At 35.3% G+C, this 20,753-nt stretch overlaps 1 protein-coding gene across 9 annotated transcripts in view; it reads right to left on the bottom strand.

Annotated features, from left to right (window-relative positions):
- The window catches only part of CUNH4orf47 (chromosome unknown C4orf47 homolog), a 58,191-nt gene that overhangs the window by 29,302 nt on the left and 8,136 nt on the right, over nt 1–20,753 (bottom strand). For 5 of the 9 annotated variants that reach the window (XM_027837529.1, XM_027837527.1, XM_027837531.1 and 2 more), the window contains exons 2-3: nt 17,637–17,834; nt 8,081–8,300 (exon numbers count right to left, since the gene is read on the bottom strand). In XM_027837529.1, the coding sequence (XP_027693330.1) occupies nt 8,081–8,300; nt 17,637–17,736 (320 nt within the window). In that variant the 5' untranslated portion in view covers nt 17,737–17,834. Of the gene's footprint in view, nt 1–7,721; nt 7,744–8,080; nt 8,301–17,636; nt 17,835–20,753 lie in introns of those variants that run through there. The other 4 variants (XM_027837530.1, XM_027837532.1, XM_027837533.1 and 1 more) reach the window with 4 other exon arrangements.

The raw sequence follows: 20,753 nt of genomic DNA on the forward strand, positions 1-20,753 counted from the left end.
ACTTCTGATGTGGATAGCAATTCTTACCAGTTCTTTCAATGAAAGCTGATATAGAATTATAGATTCTGTTCCAGGGTTTAACTTCTTTTGACACCTCAAACTAATTGTCAATTATTCCCAGTCTACTGGCTGCTACAAATATGCCCATGTTACCCTACCCTCAAAAACCCCTCATTTGATCCATCCATCCCCACTAACTACTGTCCTATATCTCTTTTCCCTTTTTTTGAACAAATTCCTTGAGAAGCATCTATCTCCTTTCCTTTCACTCTCTTAACTCTGCAGTCTGGCTTGCAAAGTCATCTTTCAACTTTAAGTGCTTTCTCTATTCTTGGAATCACTAAAATGGATGGCATTTTTTTCAGTCATCCTTCTTGACCTTTCTGCAGCCTGTCAATCACCCTCTTCTCTTCAATACTTTTTCCTATAGGTTTTTGTGACACTGTTCTCTCTGGCTCTCTTCCTGTCCGACTACTCTTAGTCCCCTTTGCTAGATCTTGATTCAGGCCTACTAAACATGGGTATCCTCCAGGCCCTTTGCTGGGCCCTCTTCTCCCTCTATACCACTTCACTTTGTGATCTCATCAGTTCCAAGAGTTTCAATTATCAGATCCTGTTTGTATGTACTTTGTATGTCATCTCTCCCACTAGACTGTGAACTACTCGAGAGTAGGGATAGTGTTTGGCTTTCTTACTCTTTTTTACTCTGCCTGATAAATAAATGAGTTGATATCTTCCTTAGTATAACTGACAAATGACATGGTAGGCAGCTCTGACCAAAAACAAAACAAAACAAACAGGAAAAAAAAAAACAGACATGAAAACCAAAAATAAAGAACCACTTGTCTTTGATTCTGCTAATGATGAATTTATATCTTCAGTCTCTACATACATACACATCATACTTCAACTGATCTATTAGTCATTTTAATCTATTAATCAACTGATCTATTAATCCATCATTAATGTGAATATTCTCTCCTTTGGTGCAGATTGCAACACAGTCTTTCTCATCCTGTGAGATTTTTTATTCTATCTTTTCATAGAACTTATATAGAGAATCTATGCCCAACATACTTGCTTTCTCTAGGGAATTCTTCTACCTTTTGGACCTGGCACAAGTCATCCTCTATGGCAATGGCACATACCTTTAGAGAGCTTTTATCTGCCTATTTATGCTTCACATGACATAAATAATCAGAGGATCATTAAACAGTTATCTTTGGTTGCATTTATCAAAGATCCTTATTTAGTTTTAACATGCAGGCAAGATTCTTGGTTGGAGGACAGCCTTTAAGGCTGTGTTTTGCTCTCTTACGTCAAATACAGTGGAATCTTATCTTCACTGTACCTTTCAGTTAATGATATGACTAACAAATGGTAGAGAATCATTTGGAAAGCCAATCTTCTCCCTTCTCATATTTTTTAAGATACCATCAATATGCATATCTTCATAAAGATGAGAAAGTAAGCATACAGGTCAGGAGTTTCTGATGTTTTATCACATTTTTAGGTATTAATACAGTCTTTTTCATTCTATTGTTATCTTCCCTTCCCTGGGGGAGATCACTTACAGCAGCCACTCTATGCTTTCAAGATTACATCATCTCAAGCACGGATTTCCTCAAGGTACACTTGGTCTGATCCAGCTGCTTTTTCCAAATTTGTCTTCCTTGGTGCCATTTCCATTTCTTCATACACAGCCCATCAAATACTGAGATATTAAGGCCCAAATATGATGATTTCTTGGCCAATGATTCATAATTCATAATTCATTATAGAAATGTTGACAAATCTGTTCCATCTAACATCTCTTTGTTGTCTTCCTGTCATATTCCCGTATGACTGCCCTTGGGATGATGTGATTCACGGGAATCTCACACCAAGCTTTCAATAGACTAAAACAACAACTTCTATTGCTCTTTGCTATTTTGTAAGGCAATATTTTTTTCATCTTCCACTATCCTCCTCCATTAGTATTTTACAAATGTTTTGTATTCAAAACCAATGTTGCCATGACACAGTTTTGTTTTTTCATTTCTATCTGTGATTTCAGTGATGTAGGGGATTATGGTTTAGTAACTCCTTCCATTGATGTCATTTACCTCTAGATTCTTAAAGTTGCCTAGGGTGTTGCGAGATTAAGTGACTTGCCTTATATCACATATCTAGTTTTAGTAAGAAACAGAACTTGAACCCAGGTCTTCCTGACTCTAAAACCTGTTCTTTGTTCACTCTGCCACGTTGCCTCTTATAAACATATATAACAGAATATCAAATATTGGAGGGAATGTGGAAAAACCGGGACATAAATACACTGCTAATGGAACTGGGAACTGATCCAACCATTTTGGAGAGCAATCTGGAATTGTGCCCCAAGAGTTATAAAACTGTTACAAATGTGTTACAAAGAGTTACAAAACCCATTGACCTAGGTCTGTTTCCCAAGGTAATCTGAGAAAAAGGAAAATAATCTGTATATTCTAAAATATTTATAGCAGCTCTCTTTGTGGTGGCAAAGAACTGAAAATTGAAGGGATGCCCATCAATTAGGGAATGGTTATTCAAGTTGTGGTATACGATTGTGATGGAATACTACTGCGCTCTAAGAAATGATGAGCTGGTTGATTTTAGAAAAGCATGGAAAGAGGGCAGTTAGGTGGCTCAGTGGATAGAGCAACAGCCCTGAAGTCAGGAAGACCTGAGTTCAAAGCCAGCCTCAGATCAAACACTTGACACGTACTAGCTGTGTGACCCTGGGCAAGTCACTTAACCCCAATTGCCTAAAAAAAAAAAAAAAAAAGGCATGAAAAGACTTGCATGAAATAATGAAGAGTGAAATGAACAGAACCAAGAGAACACTATACATAGTAACAGCAATTTATTTCAAAGAATAACTGTGAATAACCAAGTTATTCTGAGTATTATACTCAAATCAACTACAAAAAAAACCTATGAAGGAAGATGCTATCCAACTCCAGAGAAAGAACTGATAAACAGAAGTATACATAGTATAGTTTTACATAAATTTGTGTCAAATGATAGCCTTCTCTAGTGTGGGGTAGGGAGGGAGGCAGGAACAGAGTTCAGAACTTAAAATGTCACAAAAAGTTGGTGAAGTTGTGAACAGATCCAACCATTTCAGAGAGCAATTTGGAACTATGCCCAAAGGGCTATAAAAATGTGTATAGCCTTTGACCCAGCAATAACACTTCTAGGGCTTTATCCCAAAGAGATCATAAAAATAAAAGGCCCCACATGTACAAAAATATTTATAGCAGCTCTTTCTGTGGTGGCAAAGAATTGGAAATTGAGGGGATGTCCATCAATTGGGGAATGGCTGACCATGTTGTGCTATAAGAAATAATGAGCAGGCAGAAAAACCTGGAAAGACTTGTATGGACTTTTGCTGAGTGAAGTGAGCAGAACCAGGAGAACATCGTATACAGTAACAGCCATGTTGTGCAATGACTAACTTTGATAGACAAAGCTTTTCTCAGCAATGCAAGGATCTAAGTCATCTCCAAAAGTCTCATGCTGGAAAATGCTATATGTAGAGTCTATTATCAGATTGCATGCCATCTTGGGGAGGGAGGGGAAGAAAATTTAAAACTCAAAAGCCTGTGGAAGTGAATGCTGAAAACTAAAAATAAATTAATTTAAAAAAATAAAATGTAACAATTAAATTAAAAAATAAAATAAATATGACAATAACAAATAATTAAAAATCCACATGCTAAAATTCTAAAAAATCATGAGTGCATAAAATCATGATTTTATAGCAAAAGTAAACTTTTCATGGTTGCATGTTGGGGTAATTCACTAGAATGTTATCAAATGCAAATACATCTTCATGTTTAATATTTTTAAATCTCTATGTTCATTTTTTCATGAAAATACATTTAATAATTATTAAACAAGATGGCAAGTGTGTGAAGTAGAGAAAATCATTGAGACTGAAAAAACAGGATGCTATTATAAAGGTCATCCATTTGGATACTGAAGACTTGAGAATAATAACAAGGGAATAGAGAGGAATACAGAGGAAGACTCTAAGGCAAGTGCCAAAGTTACACAGACGGTTGGAGAGTATGCTAGAGATGGACAGCAGCAACAAGGATCAGGAGGGCTTAGAATAATCTAATGGTCAGAAGGTCAAAGGCAAAGCAAAGATCTGGTGCTGGGAGGGGCTAGGAGGTAGAGAGTACACCTCCAAACCCTGTGACAAAAAGAAATAGGTTAAGAACTTCTACTATGGAAGATGGCGAGAGGTATGGAATCCTCAGGGTTTGAATGACAGATTGCAGTTAATGTAAAGAAGTAGAAATGTAGAATTATAACTCAGTTCCATATTATACAACTTCTCTTTTATTATACTTGATGAATCTTCTACAACCTATCTACTAAAAGAGCAATTTACAACAGTTAACACAAGAGGCCAGTATTCACAACAGTAACTTCATCAGCTCCCATGGGTTCAGTGATCATCTCTATTCAGATGGTTTCCACACACGCAAAAATGTGTGTGTGTGTGTATAAACATATATGTTTGTGTATATATGTAAATACATATAAATACACATATATACATGCATGTGTGTGTGTGTGTGTATATATATATATGTACATACATATATTCAGCCCTATACCTCTCTCCTGTCTGCTAGTCTCCTATCACCAAGCCTCTTAGTCAATTCCACATTCACAAGGACATTTCTGACCACTTTCAGATAAGTCAATTTACATTATTTTTATATATAAAAATACATATAAAATGTATATAAATTACATTAAAACTTGTACATAAAAAATCTTTGCCTTAAATATTTCTGATTAAAAACTTGACATTTAAAAGGATAAGACCCATTCTATGGAAAGAAATATATAAAATTCCCTATATTTTTATATATAAAAAGAGATCAGTGCCTCCCAAGGCAGTGTGATATGATTAAATGAGCACCAGGGCATAAGTCAGAACTTGACCCTAGTCAGAATGATGAAATGAGGAAACTCATCATCAAAATAAATTGATTTCTCTTTGGTTTTGTTTTCTAGGCCATCTTTTCTGACGCTTGATTTCTGGATGGTGTAGGTTCCATTTTATCATAACATTTTCCAAGTAGAATTAAATCTTTGATCTTGATTTGGCTACAATAAGTAGTCTTGGTGGACTTTTTTTTTTCCCAATGGAAGCCCAAGTTGTTTATTAGGTAGCATGTTCTTCTGCCATCTTTTTTTACCCTCCACAACCTCTTAGGTATGTATTCATTAATAGATATTCTTATATACTCCCCTATTTCTATAAAAAAGATTCTGAGTAATGATTAACCAAAAAATTCAAAGACACAAAGAAGAATTGTAAAAGACCACACAGAAAACTATTAATTCCATTGTTGAGGTTTGCAGTTCCTACTGCCTTTGACAGATTTGCAAAAAGAAAAAGTGTTATTCTTCTGGAAGCTATTTTTCTCTGGTACACTTCCCCCAGATTTTGTTGTTGCTACTATCAAAATATTCATGTATTACATGTTAATTCTTATGACAGAACGTGCCAAAATTTCTGTGCCAAAATTTATCTATTCCCCAATGATTAGGCACATGAATTGTTTACAAATAAAGCTACTATGAATGTCTTTGTATAGATTGGTATTTTTTCCTGTCAAAAATGTCTCCTAAGTAGAATTCTAATAATGCAATTACTGAATTAAAGAGATGTACAATTTATAGCTCATATTATATATTGCAATATTACTTCCCAAAAGTATCATATAAATTCACAATGTACTTGTTTCTCCATACTAATGGAGCCATACTAATGTTGAATTTCATCCTTTTGCCACTTTGCAAATTTAAGGAAGTATCTTAAAATAGTTTTAATTTTCTTTTTCTCAGATTAGTGGAGAATGAGCAGTTTTCAGGTAATTATTAATAATTTATGTTTCTTCCTTCAAGCACTGTCTAACTGAAACATTTCTTTAAACACTTATCCACTGGAGAAGGGGTCTTATTATATATTTGTGTCCATTTCTTATGGGGTTTGCATGTCAGGTTTTCATGAGAAATATTTAAGGCAAAGATTTTTTGCAATTTGTTTTATTCCCTTTTTTAACAATCTATCTGTTTTGTCACCTATAATTTCTTCTACTTGTTAAATAATAATTTTCTTTGCCTTCACTAAAGTGATGGGTAAACCATTTCAATTCTTCTAATAGTTCATGATTTTTAAAGGTATTTAAATCATTGATCCAGTTGGAATTTATTAATGGTATATGGTGTGAGAGAGAAAGCATATTATAGTAGACAAAAGGCCAACTTTGGTATTGGGAAGACCTGGGCTCAAGTTTTGCCTCTGATAAGCTGTGTAGCCATGGGACACTAAGATTATATAAAAAAGTTGCCAAAACATAACAAAACCTAATTTTTTGGCACAAGTTCTCCAATTTTCCTCAAAGTTTAACTGAATAATAATTCCCTTCCCAGCTTTATGATATTGAATTTATGAAACACGGAAAGCCTCTGGTTGAAATTCTAGATTCTATTCCATTGATTTAGTTTCTTATTTTTTAAAATCCAGTACCTGATAATTTTAATAATTAACACTTTTTAGAATAATTGAGATCTGGCAGTGCAAGTCCTCATTTCTCCTTTTTATCCCCCATTAGTCTCCTTAATATTCTTCAACCAGTTATTTAATAGGCATTTACTAAGTGCCTATTAAATTTCAGGGCCCTGGTTAGCTGCTAGGAATGTAAGATAATGCTTAACTTAATAAAGTTTATATTTGGGGGGGGGAGGCAGAAAGGAACATTGACCACAGACAGCCTTCTCACAAAAGGGAAAAGAGCTATAAGATGATGGCTAGTGGGATGGATGGATCAAGTGAAAGTTTTTACAGGATAGGGGAGATGAGAGCATGGTTGTACATAGGAAGGAAGCAGCCATTAGAAAAGAAGAAATTGAAGATAAATGAGAGTACAGAAATGACGGAAGGGGAAATCTGCTGAAGAAGACAGGTTAGAATAGAATTTTTGCACATGTAAAGAGGTTTGCCTTCACAAAGATAGAGTCACCTCTTCCTGGGGGACAGGAAGAAGATAGCAGAAGGCATCTGAGTAACGTGAGATGAGGAAGAATGGAAAAGAGAAAGCTCTCTGTGAATGGCCTCAATTTTTTTTCAGTAAAAACGGGGAAAGTCCTTAGCTGAGAGAGTGGGGAGATGGGAAGCCATGGGAAGTTTGAGGGGGGATGAAAAGTGAGTTAATTTTTGTTGATTAGTTGTTTCAGTTGTGTCTGACTCTTGCTGACCCCATTTGGGGTTTTCTTGGAAGAAATACTGGAGTGGTTTGCCATTTCCTTCTCCAGCTCATTTTACAGTTGAAGAAACTGAAGCAAACGGAATTTGGTGAGTTGCCCAGGGTCAGACAGCTATGAAGTGTCCGAGGTCAGTTTTTAACTCAGGTCTTCCTGACTCTAGGCCTAGCACTCTACCTGCTGTGCCACCTAGCTGCCCCCAGTGAATTAATCAGGAAAGTGTAGACATTAGAAAGTAGAAGTTAGAATGGTTTGTGAGAAGAGTGTGGGGTGGGGAGTGTGAGTGAGATTATAGGTAAAGGGGGACAAATGAGAATGTGAGACTTGAGTGAGGGCTGGGTGTGTGTGTATACGTGTGTGTATAAGGTTCCTCAACGCTGTGCAGTGATGAAAACACTTTTTCTACTGACCTTTTAATTGTGAAGGTTTCTGCACTTGAATGGAGCTCAAAAGGAAACAGGATACCTCAAGTCTATTTCAAATGCCAACCTATCCAAATTTTGGTGTGTTTGAATTGCTTAGATAATGAAAAGAAAGGATGAGTGTGAGTTCTTGATTATTCAAAGTGTCTCCCTGTCCAAATGATTAAGATCTACTTCATTTGGAACTGATATAAAGATATGATATTCCAGAATCAATAAGCTGCAAAATTCAAAAGAATTACATCTAGAAACAAAAAAAAAAAAATGCATAAGCAAGTCTTAGGAAAAAAAATAACTGAGCAAAAAATATATAATTTCATTTAAAAGATTTTCCCCCCAACACTTACGCTTTTTTTTCTCCATTACTGGGAAGGAAGGGTTTGCTTAAATTTTTTTTGGCCTCTTGTAACATATATCGCCTCCTTACTTGATTGAGATTTACGTAGCCCTCACCTTCAAATATCCTTAAAAACTGAGGTTCAAAGAAACCTTGTTGTAGAGCTGACATCATTTTACTACCCCCAGGCAGCATCTGTCTATTTTTGCCAGCAGTTTCATTAAAAGGTCCTTTAAAAGAAGTTGCAACATATTAATGATATACTTAATAGCAATTGAAATGTTCTAAAATTCTCAAGCAGTAAAATATAAAATTATAAACTTCAAATTCAGATTCAGAACAATTGGTAGTTTTAACCTTTAGAAAGTGTTTGAAATGCACATAACTAAAAATAGTTATTTGACAATTAACTGTTATAGAACAAATGACCCTAAGACCCAAGAAGGTCTCTTCAATAAACCTAACATATAAAAACGTTCTGATAGAATGGTATCTTTTTAGAGCTGAAAATGATTGTTAGAGGCTGCAGTCTAAACTACTCATTTTATAGGTGTCAAAACTAAGACTCAGAGATTTGTTACTTATCCAAGATCACAAAAGTAAATAGAGCAAAACAATAAAGGCCTAGAATTCACACTGGAGTCAGTTCAATGTCCTTTCCATTAACTGGCAAGTTTACCAAATCCCACTGGTATGGCCAGAAAGCTAAAAATATGTTTTACATTTTTTTTAAAGTTTTGCCGTATTAAAAAATTAAAAAATCAAAAAAAAAACATTCTTAGTTCATGGGCAGTACCAAGCAGACAGCTGGTCGGATTTGGTGACCTCCACACTAGACTGTGTAGATGGCAATTTATACAAGTACTGTTTCTCCTAATTAATATGATAAATCGGACAGGAGGTGACAACAGGAAAAGAAAGGAAAGAATAAACCATTCAGATTTGTTTATTATGTGCCAATTATTATTGTAAACTGGGAAAACCATGACATTTAAAGACTTGAAAGCAGATTGTTAAAAATTATATGGTATTATAAATGAAACAGACAATTCAGGACATGTTACAAATATAATACAATGATTTTCTTTATATATTCATATTTCTTCATCTAGTTATACACCTAACAAGCACTTCAAAAGTCTGTGATGGTACCATATGGGTATCATAGGTCTTAGTCAATTAGTCAGTCAACAAACATTAAGCATAAACTATGTGCTAAACACTGTATAGTTCTTAGAAGCTGTCTCTTACAGTCAACCTTGTGATATACATCTCTGAAGCAAGCTTGGCTGATACTTAGGTATTGAGTCCCTTGCTGGTCTGCATCTCAAGAGTTTAAACTTGGTTCAATGTGCCAGTACTTATGGTCTTCTGGAATCATCTTTGAGACCCTAGGGCCACCTTCACCCACACCATTAGAGCGGGATTTTGTCAGAGTATTCTTTACATATGCAGAAAAAAGGCTTTCAAATTTGACTTAAATATTTTTAATTATAATTAAAGATTTTTTTTTTTTACCATGCTGTTCAATGATTTGGACTTAAACTGCTTTAAATTCTTATATAAGTATGCCTTTAAAGGTATTTCCTTATTGAAGTATTTATATTGCTTTAATATTGTTTTATTATATAAATATGCCTTCAATTTGACAAACTTATTTTTTAGATTTTTATGTATTTTTCCAATTACATGCAAAAAACAATTTTTAACATTCATTTTTAAAATGTCTCTCCCTTATTCCCTCTTTTCCCCTCTCCTTGAGAAGGCAAGCACTTTGATATGGATTATATATGTATAGTCATGCAGAACATATTTCCATATTAGCCTTTCAACAAATACTTATTAAGCTCCTCCTACATACAAGGTATTATGCTAGGGTCTGGGAATAAATAGAGGGAAAAAAAAAACACTGGTCCCTGCCTGTAATTTACATTCTAGTAGGGAAGTTGAGATGATTATACAAATCTAGTTCCATAAACCTGACTGAAAAAATTCTTCGTACTTCAAAAAGGAGTAAGAGTATAGAAACTTCTTTGTACTTTACGACTGTAATATCTTCTTGTTTCTGTTATCAGGTAAAACCAAGTAGTTAATATTGGTCATTTTTTTTCTTTTCTTACTTTGTAATTAAGTTCCAATATTTAAGTTTATGATTTTTTTTCTCTATTTTGCATTTGTGTTCTGGTGTTTGAGTAAAATAAAATTCAATTAAGTTTTAAAAAATAAAAAGTTTATGTGCTTTAACTTTAATAATTTGGAACCAATATTATCTAGTTGGTTTTACCTGAGTTTTAGTACTTCTCAGTGTTGTCCTCATTTACATTGTTCTGCTTTCTAAACTTCACAACAGTTCATACAAATCTGTTCACATTTCTATAAATTCTTTATATTTGTTACTCCTTGCTCAAATGGATCTGTGAGCTCCTTAATTTCTAAGTTCCCTCATAACCCATTCATATTTGCCCCTTCTATGCATCTCTTATGCATGTTCTTCCATAAAGTCATCAAAAGGGGGTCTATTCAGCATACTGGAGGCCTTTCTAAAGTTATAAAAATATTCTATTAAATTACTATACTTCATTTTGTTCAGCCATTTCCCAACTACTGGATACACAGTTTGTAATCAGCTTTTTTATTAAAGGCAGCTAGGTAGCACAGTGGACAGAGGACTGGACCTGGAGCCAGGAAGACCTCAGTACAAATTCAGTCTCAGACACTTACTAGCTGGAAGAAGTCACTTAACTTCTGTTTGTCTCCATTTCTTCAACCATAAAATGGGGGTGATAAGAGCACCTACCTCCTAAGACTGTTGTGAAGATAAGATGTAAAAATATTTGTAAAGCACTTAGCACAGTACCTGGCACATGGTAGGTGCTATATAAATGCTAGATATTATTATTACTACTATTAGAAATAATGCTGTTATTTATATTTTGGTACACAATATTTTGATATTTTGGCTTGCTGGCATTATAAAATCCTTGTTGATTGGTTGACTGGAATAGAAATTCAGCAGTTGGATCAAATGGTATAAACAATTTAGTGATTTTTCAAAATTATATTTTTAATTAACAAAAATCTGCCTTTTCTCCCTCCTTCCCCCCAACCCAAATGGGAAAGAAAAATAAACCACTGTTACAAACATCTGTAATCAAGTAAAATCAATTCCCACAAAAGCCATGATCAAAAAAAGACATTTCAATCTTCAGTCTGAGTTTACACCTCTTTCTTAGGAGGTAGGCACCATGTTTCTTCATGAATCCTCTGATATCCATGGTTGGTTATTATGCTGATCAGAATTCCAAAGTCTTTCAAAATTTTTTATCTTCATAAAATTGTTGTAACTGTATATATAAACTGCTCTCCTGGTTCTGCTTGCCTCTCTCTGTACTAGTTTTCCCAGATTTGCCTTAAAAAAACCTCCCTTCATCATTTCTTACATGATAAGAAATACAATAGTATTCTATTAAACTGATGCACAACAACTTGTTCAGACATTCCCCAGTTGGTGGGCACTCCCTCCGTATCCAATTCTTTGCCACTGAAAAACAGGATGCTATATTTTTGTACATCCTTAGATTTTGTTTTGTTCAGGACTAATACCTCCTTCAATCTACTCTTTCTGTTCCCTACTTCCCCACTTTCTCCCTTTTCCCTCCTATTTCCTTGTTGAGTGAAATATATTTTTGTATCCAACTCGTGTTTATGTATTCCTCTTCTACTCTGAATAGTTCAGATGAGAGTAAGGTTCAAATGTCACCCGCTTCCCTGACCCCTTCCTCTGTTTTTATAGACTTCTATTTGTGCATTATAATGTTGAGATATTCCCCATCTTCTCTCTCTCTTCTCCCCCACAAGTATATTCTTCTCCCCCTCCTTTTCTATTTTTCTTTTAAGATTATCAGGACATAACAGAACCACTCCCAAGCCTTGCCTAATTAGACCCCTTTAATGATCCCTGATGAGAATATGGTTCAGAAGGCACATGTATCGTTTCTTCACATTATAATGTAAGCACTTTATCCTTGTTTAGTCCTTTATGCTTACTCATGCATGTCTGCCTGTGTTTGTACCATAAAGTTTCCATGAAGCTGTAATCTTTTCATCAGGAATGCCTGGAAATCTTCAATTACATTAAAGGTTCATTTTTCTCCCTATAGGATTATTAATTCAATTTTTCTGGCTAAGTTGTTCTTGCTTATAAGGCTATATCCTTTGCTTTCTGGAATAATGTATTTCAAGCTTTCTGTTCCTTAATTGTGGTAGCTGGTAAATTCTGTGTGATCCTGACTGTGGTGCTTCAATACCTGAATAAATTTTTCTTTCTGGCTGCTTGCAGCAATTTTTCTTTGACCTGGAAGCTCTGAACTTTGGTTATGATGTTCCTAGGAGTTTTAATTTTGGGGTTTCTTTCAAGAAGTGAGCAGTGGATTTTTCTATTTTTACTTTGTCCTTTAGTTCTAAGAGATGTGGGCACTTTTATAGCTTTTTTTTTTAAATAGGATGTATAGCCTTTCCCCCCTTTTTTTGGTGATGGCATACAGGTAGTCTAATTAAATTTTTTTCAATATGTTTTCCACATCAGCTGTTTTTTTTCTATAAGACACCTTCTATCTTTTAAAAGTCTTTTGGCTCTAATATTTTGTGTTTCCTATGCAGTCACTGACTTTTATTTGGTCCATTATAATTTTTAGGGAGTTTGTTACTTAGGCAAATTTTTGCACCTCTTGTATCAATCTGTTAATTCCCTTTCCAATTCTTTGTTCCATAACTCTTATCTTTTCCAACATTTATTCCTCTAGTACTCTCATTTAATTGATAAAAACATTATTTAAATCAGAGATATCAAATGCAGGCTCACCAGATTAAAATGTAATTGGGATCCCCCAATTGATAAATGATCAAAGGATATGAGCAGGCAGTTTTCCAATGAAGAAATCGAAATGATTTACTGTCACATGGAAAAAATGACCTAAATCACTATTGATTAGGGAAATGCAAATTAAAACAACGTTGAGATATCATTTTACACCTATCAGATTGACTAAAATGACAGAAGGGAAAAGCAACAAATGTTGGAGAGGATATGGAAAAACTGAGACACATTCACTGTTGGTGGAACTGTGAACTAATCCAATCATTTTGGAGAGCAATATGGAATTGTGCCCATTATTACATTATCTACCCTTTGACCCAGCAGTGCCATTATTAAGTCTGTTTCCCAAGATGATTAGAGAAAAAGGGAAATAACCTATATGTTCTTAAATGTTTATAGCAACTCTCTTTGTGGTGGCAAAGAACTGGAAATTGCAGGGATACCTGTCAATTGGGGAATAATTGTGATGGAATATTATTGTGCTATGAGTTGATTTTAGAAAAACATAGAAAGACTGCATGAAACAACGAAGAGTGAAATGAGCAGAACCAAGAGAATGTTGTATACAGTAACAGCAATATTGTTTTAAGAACAACTAAGTCATATTGAGTATAATAAGTACTCAAATCAACTACAAAGGACCTATGAAAGATATTATCTGCCTCCAGAGAAAGAACTGATAAACAAAAATACGTATAACATGGTTTTACATACATACATGCGTACGTGTGTGTGTGTGTGTGTGTGTGTGTGTGTGTGTGTGTGTGTGTGTAATGGTACCCATTTCTAGGGCAGGGAGAGGAAGGAGGGAAAAAATATAAAAAGTGTACAGCAGAAAACAAAATATAGAAGGAAACATAGAAAGCAGAGTAGCTTTGAAAACAATTTGTAGTACTTACACAGTTTAAAAAAAAGTGCTGAAATTCATAGTTTTATGGTGAATCTTCTTTTTATGTTGTGCTGTATATATGGAAATGTTCTTTTTTTGTCTTTATATATTTAAGTTCAAAATGAATAAAAAATATTTTAATGTAACTGGGAAATGTTTAGCAAAATAAAAATGCAATACACAACATAGATATTTTCTAAGTCAATATGCAGATCAGGGATCGGATTCTATTTGAGTTTGACACCGATGATTTAAATCTTAAAAAACAAAACAAAACAAAAAAACTGAACCTTTTCCTTTATCTCTTCCTACAATTCCAATTAGAGTTGTGCACAACTCGTATTTTTCTTTAAGGCTTTGTCTGTAGATGTTTTGGAGTCATGTTCTTCTGGCTTTGTGTCTTGAGCATCCCTGTCACTATCGAACCTTTTCATGGTGGAGTTCCTTTTTTGTTTGCTCATTCTTCCAACCTACTTCCTAACTTCAAACCTGAAGGCTCTGACAGGCTCTGCACACTTCTGGAGGGAAGGTCTGGACTCATCCTGCTGCTGCTTTTAGGGGATGTTGAATATTATGTTATTCCAGGATCTCAGGAGCAGCTCAGGTTGAGGACCTGTAAGGTTTCATACCCTCAAAGTGGTCTGTTGTAAAGCAAAGACTGCTTGCTGCCCTCTGGTCTGAGCTCTGCAAGTTCATGGCATGGGTCTATCTCTGAGCAACAACAGACTATGAGAAACTCTATGGGAAGCTTTGCTGGTTCGGTGACAGAACTGCTTGCTTCCCTTGCATTTGTCATTCCTGTGAATTGCAGACAAGGCTAGAAGCACAGTCTTCCCTTTCACTGGAATGTTCTTGGTGGCCATTTCTGGCTAATGTCCCCAGTGTCCACAGACCTTTCTGACTCCCTATGCCAACCTGGGCTAGAAAAATGTCTCATTGATTTTTCTCTTGGATTTCCTGATCAAGACTCAGACTGATATGTTTTCTAGATCTGTTTGAAAGAGGAATTATGAGGGGGAGATCAGCTGAACTTCTTGCTACTCTACCATCTTGGTTCTGCCCAAATCAGTAACTTTTCTCACATAATTCCAAATTGTTTTGAGACTCAATGGACAAATTCACAGCTCCACCAGCTGTGAATTAGCATGGCTGTCCTGAGGTATTTCTCAACATGATTTATTGTACTAATTATTTTCCTAAAATTGAGAACCATCCTTAGATTTCTGTTATAAATCATAGTTCATCATAAAAAGTAATTTTAAAATATATTTCTGAATTTGATTTGCAAATATTTTATTTACCATTCCATTAATATTCACTAATGAAATTAACCCTTTTCCATTTTATCTTTGTCAGTTTTGAGATTCAGAACAATAAAATAAGTTATAGGTAGTGTTAACAGTCGTTTACATAAATCATCTCTATTGTTCATCTCCACTACCCTATCCTGTGTGTTCCATTGGTTACTATTCAATGTCAAGAGATCTGAAAGAATGCCACCAGCATGTCTGGTGGATTCGTATAGAAAATGAATGGGAAGAGATGGAAAAGAGTCCTACAGGCTAAATAGCATGGCAGACACAAATCTAAAATAAGGGATAGTTTGTTAACAATAGAACAAGGGTTCCAGAAGGAATTCAATGAAGATAAAACCATGTATGTGGGCTCAAAAAATTAACTTCAAAAAGTACAGGAATTAAGAACCATACCTAGACAGCCCTTTGAAAAATATCTAGGGGCTTTACTGGACTGCAATCTCAAGAGGAGTAAGCCACGTGATGTGGGCGGCAAAGAAGATGGGCTCTTCGGCCAAATGGCCTTGCACATCTTTTAGGAATAAGGAAATCATAGTCCCTCTTGTAATCTGCCCTCATCAGACCATATCAGAATATTGTATTCAGTTCTGTGTACTAAAGTTTAAGAAAGGCATCGATAAAACAAAAAATGTCCAGAAGAGGACATGGTGAAACGCCTTAAGCCCAATATCAATGAAGAGGCTGGGGATGTTTACTCTGCGGGGGGGGGGGGGGGGAACCACATGTTAGCTGCCTTTTGAGCATTTGAAGGACTATTACATAGAAGAGAGATTAGATTTTTTTGTGACTGGCCCCCAAAGCACAATCAGGAGCAACGGGGGGAAGTTACAATGAGGAAAATTTAGGCTTGACGGCAAGAAAAAAAAACGAAAAACTTCCTAACCATTAGAACTGTCCAAAAAGTGGCATGGGCTGCCTAGGGGGATAGTGAGCTCTGCCTTCCTGAAGGTCTTCAAGTGGAGGCTGGATGACCAGCTGGTGGGCTTATTATACTGGGCATTCTTTTGTGGGTATAGATTGGACATGTTGGCCGCTGCAGGCCTTTTCTTTTTTCTTTTGTTCTTTTTTTTTTTTTTGGGTGAGGCAATGGAGTGAAGTGACTTGCCCAGGGTTACACAGCTAGTAAGTGTGAAGTGTTTGAGGCCAGATTTGAACTCAGGTCTTCCTGAATCCAGGGCCAGTGCTCTATCCACTGCGTCACCTAGCTGCCCCCTGGGCCTTTTCATTTTGAAGACTTTGATTCTGTGATTGCAGTCTCCATCCAACTCTAATTCTCCAGTTTTGTTTTTCCTTCTCTTTATCAGTAATGGACACAATCAGATCATTTATTCGTTATCTCCTCTCACCAATCTTGAAGTCATTCAACCCTTAATTAGAACAACATTAACTCTTGCTTTATGGTGACTAATATCAGTTTCTATCTCTTTAATGATTAAAGCACTCAGCTTGACCACCAAGGTCATTTCCAGAGGCTCTCAGTTCTCAATGGGCTTTTTCTATTGAATTGAAGCAGAATGCGGCCAAGAGCAAGAGTTTGGAACCTGGAGTTAGGGGAGACTTCCAGTCAAATTCCTCTTCTATGGCTTCTTAACTGTGTGATAGGGGCAAGGTGCTTAACATCTTTCAGGTTTAGGTTCCTCATTTCTAATGCAGGCTGATAACACAGGCAGCTAGGCAGCTCAGTAGATAGAACGCCAGGCAGGCCTAGGGTCAGGAGGACCCAAGTTCAAATCCAGCCTCAAACACTTGCTAGCTGGGTGACCTTGGACAAGTCACTGAACCTCTGTTTGCCTTAGTTTCCTCATCTGTAAAATGGGGATGACAGCAACTATTTTGCATGGTTGATGTGAGGATCAAATGAGACAATATTTGTAAAGCATTTTGCAAACCTTAGAATGCTATATAAATTGTAATATATAATATAGTATTATTTATGTTATAATATAAAATAATATATATTATATTATATAAATAAATACATATTATTATTATACTTACATTACCTATCTCACAGGGTGGTTGTGAGGACACAATGAGTTAATGTATATAAAAGGGAAATAGGTAACAATAAAACAGCCTCACTCTTTCAGGTCTTAAGTTTAAACAAGATTAGAATGTATTCTCTAAAATACTTGTTAATTTGTGTGAATATTTGTGAGAGGTGTAAAACACATGGACCACAGGCCAAATGCTGCCCATAACTCTCCCAAGTATCTTTACAACCAAATTAAAATATAATTGGAAAATCTTTAACAAAATAAATAAAAATATAATAGAACATAGACAATGTTAATATGTAGTTTTCTAAGTCAATATGTGATCTACAGGGATTCTTATCTATGGTTTAATGGCCTACATTTCTGTTTGAGTTTGACACTGCTGGTTTAAAACATTTATTACTCTTAACCTCAACCATTAAATCTGAAACTTTTATGTAAAAAAAAATACCAGTTATTTAACAACGAATGAAATAAAATATACTTACGATTATATGGTGACACATATTTGTCCCCAATAGTAATATACTCCATTTCACTAAACAGGCCAATTCGGTCCATATCTGATTTTCCTCCTTCTCCAGGCATGGTTGCTTCTTGTGATAGTGAAGTTCTCTATTCTAGGAAGTTTAAAAGTTTCTTAGGCTTAGTTCTGTTATGTAAAATGCCTAATGTATTGATAATATCTGAAACAAAATTTAAGGGGGAAATGGTTATTATTTAGTGAAATTCAAATTCTGATTAAAAATATATTTTCATCCTGATAGGTTTGATCATAATAATAATGTAGTCTTTGTTACAAACAATAATGTCCAACTTGTTTTCAAAAGAGAGACTACTTTTTGGTTCCTTAAAGTAAAAGTTGAGGGGGAGGGGTATTTGCAGAAAATCCTTAAGGAAGGAGTAATAAACGAAAGCTAATTCATTGCCCCTCCTTTTGGCTTGCCACTTAACATGCTGATGGGCACAAAGATGTGGCTAAATCTGCTGTCTCTAATTTAACATTTTAAAATGTGTAAGTGTATAATTATCTTAACATCATTTGCACATAATTAGCATCTTATAACAAGCTAAAGGAACATTTCAAAATCATGGAAGGGACTACAAAGAACATCTAGTTTAACTCCCTCATAATACAGAAAAGGAAGTTGAGGCAGGCAGGGGTTAAGTAGCTTATGCAGGGTCAGACAGCCACTAAGTGTCAGAGGCAGGATTTGAACTCATATCTTCCTAACTCCAAGTCCAGTGCTCTGTCCATTGTACCTTGCTGCTTCCTCCAAAATCTTAACCATATAATCAGTACCTTAGTAAAAAAAAATTTATTATTTTGATTTATATATATATTAGACCTCAACACAAACTAGCAATTTTCATGAATATACAATGAACAATACATGTTGTTAAATTTAAATTAGGATTAACATATTATATATATGTATATATATACACATACATATATATGTAACACACACACACACACATATATACATACATATATATACACATACACACACATATACATATACATATACATATATATATACATACATGTATATACACATACACACACATATACATATACATATACATATATATATATATATATATATAGAAACAAAGTTCTCCCTACAAAGTCATCTGATACTCCATTGTGGCATGGAGGTGACTCTGGGGTAATAAAGGTTATGCCAGTGGTGTATAAGCTTTGGTCAATGCTATCAAGCTAGGAAAGGACTTAAACACAGACCAAGAATATAATTCTGTGACAGGATTTAAACTCAAGTGTTCCTAATCCCAAATTCCACACTATTTACTGTACCTCTAGCTGCCAGGTATTAACTGGAAGAGTCACCTAAGAAAGAGAGTGGTGGATCAGTGGAATAGGTTAGGTATGTAAGACACACAGTCAATGACTATACTAATCTACTATTTGATAAGACTCCAGCTTCTGGAATAAGAAATCACTATTTAGCAAAAACTGCCAGGAAAACTGAAAAAATGTATGGCAGAAACTGGGCATAGACCAACATCTTACACCCTATACTAAGATAAAGTCGAAATGGGTACATAATTTAAATATAAAGACTGACAGTATAAGCAAACTAGAAGAGCAAGAAATAGTTTGCCTTTCAGATCTATGGAGAAAGGAAGAATTTATGATCAAACATGAGATAGAGAACATTATGAATGCAAAATGGATAATTTTGATTACATTTAATTGAAAAGTTTTTGCACAAACAAAGCCAATACATCCAAGATTAGGAGGGAATCAGAAAACTGGGAAAGAATTTTTACAACCAGTGTCTCTGATAAAGGCCTCATTTCTAAAATATATAGAGAACTGAGTCAAATGTATAAGAATACAAGTCATTCCTCAACTGATAAATGGTCAAAGGATATGAACAGGTAGTTTTCAGAGGAAGAAACTAAAGCTATCTATAGTCATTTGAAAAAATGTTCTAAATCATTATTGATTAGAAAAATGTAAATCAAAACAACTCTGAGGTACCACATCATATCTATCAGGCTGGGTAACGTGACAAAACAGAAAAAAATGATAAATGTTGGAGATGTGGAAAAATTGGAACACTAATGCATTATTGGTGGAGTTGTGAAATGATCTAACCATTGTGGAGGGCAATTTGGAACTATGCCCAAAGGGCTATAAAATGGTGCATACCCTTTGACCTAGCAATACCACTTCTAGGTCTGTATCCCAAAGAGAGCATAAAAATGGGAAAAGGACCCACATGTACAAAAATATTTATAGCAGCTCTTTTTGTGGTGGCAAATAATTGGAAACTGAGGGGATGTGCATCAATTGGGGAGTGGCTAAACAACTTGTGATATATGTATGTAATGGAATACTACTGTGCTATTAGAAATGATGAGCAGGCAGACTTCAAAAAAACCTGGAAAGACTTACATGAACCGACACAGAGCAGAACCATGAGAACATTGTACAAAGTAACAGCCACAATGTGCAATGACTGACTTCGATAGACTTGGTTCTTTACAGCAATGCAAGAATCTAAGACAACTTCAAAAGACTCACGATGGAAATTGCTATCCACAACCAGAAAAGAACTATGGAGTCTAAGTGCAAATGGAAGCATGCTCTCTGCTCTTCTTTTCCTTTGTTGTTTTGTTTTATTGTTTCATTCTCGTGGTTCCTCCCATTACTTCTAATTGTTCTTTACATCATGACTAATGGGAAAATATGCTTAACATAAATGTCTAAGAGCCTATACAAGATTGCACATCGTCTTAGCGGTGGGGAGAAAAGGGGAAGGGGGAGAAAATTTAAAACTCAGAAACTTATGGAAGTGAATGTTGAAAACTAAAAATAAATAAATTAATTGTCAGAGGTTGATTCCCCTCCTGGATCACTGCCTTGTCATGGCGGAGGGGCTTGCATAGCTCAACAAAACTATGAACTATGCCATGAAGGGCAACCCAAGAATAGACAGAGCATAGTGGAGAGTTCTGACAAACGGTGATCCTGGAAAAGGAAACTGTAAACCACTCTAGTATCTTTGCCAAGAAAACCCCATGCACAGTATTAAAATAATAAAAGGGACAACATTGAAAGGTGAGCCCATCAG

This window comes from Vombatus ursinus, unplaced genomic scaffold (genome assembly GCF_900497805.2).
Source record: "Vombatus ursinus unplaced genomic scaffold, bare-nosed wombat genome assembly UNPS02014821.1, whole genome shotgun sequence".
NCBI lineage: Eukaryota > Metazoa > Chordata > Mammalia > Diprotodontia > Vombatidae > Vombatus > Vombatus ursinus.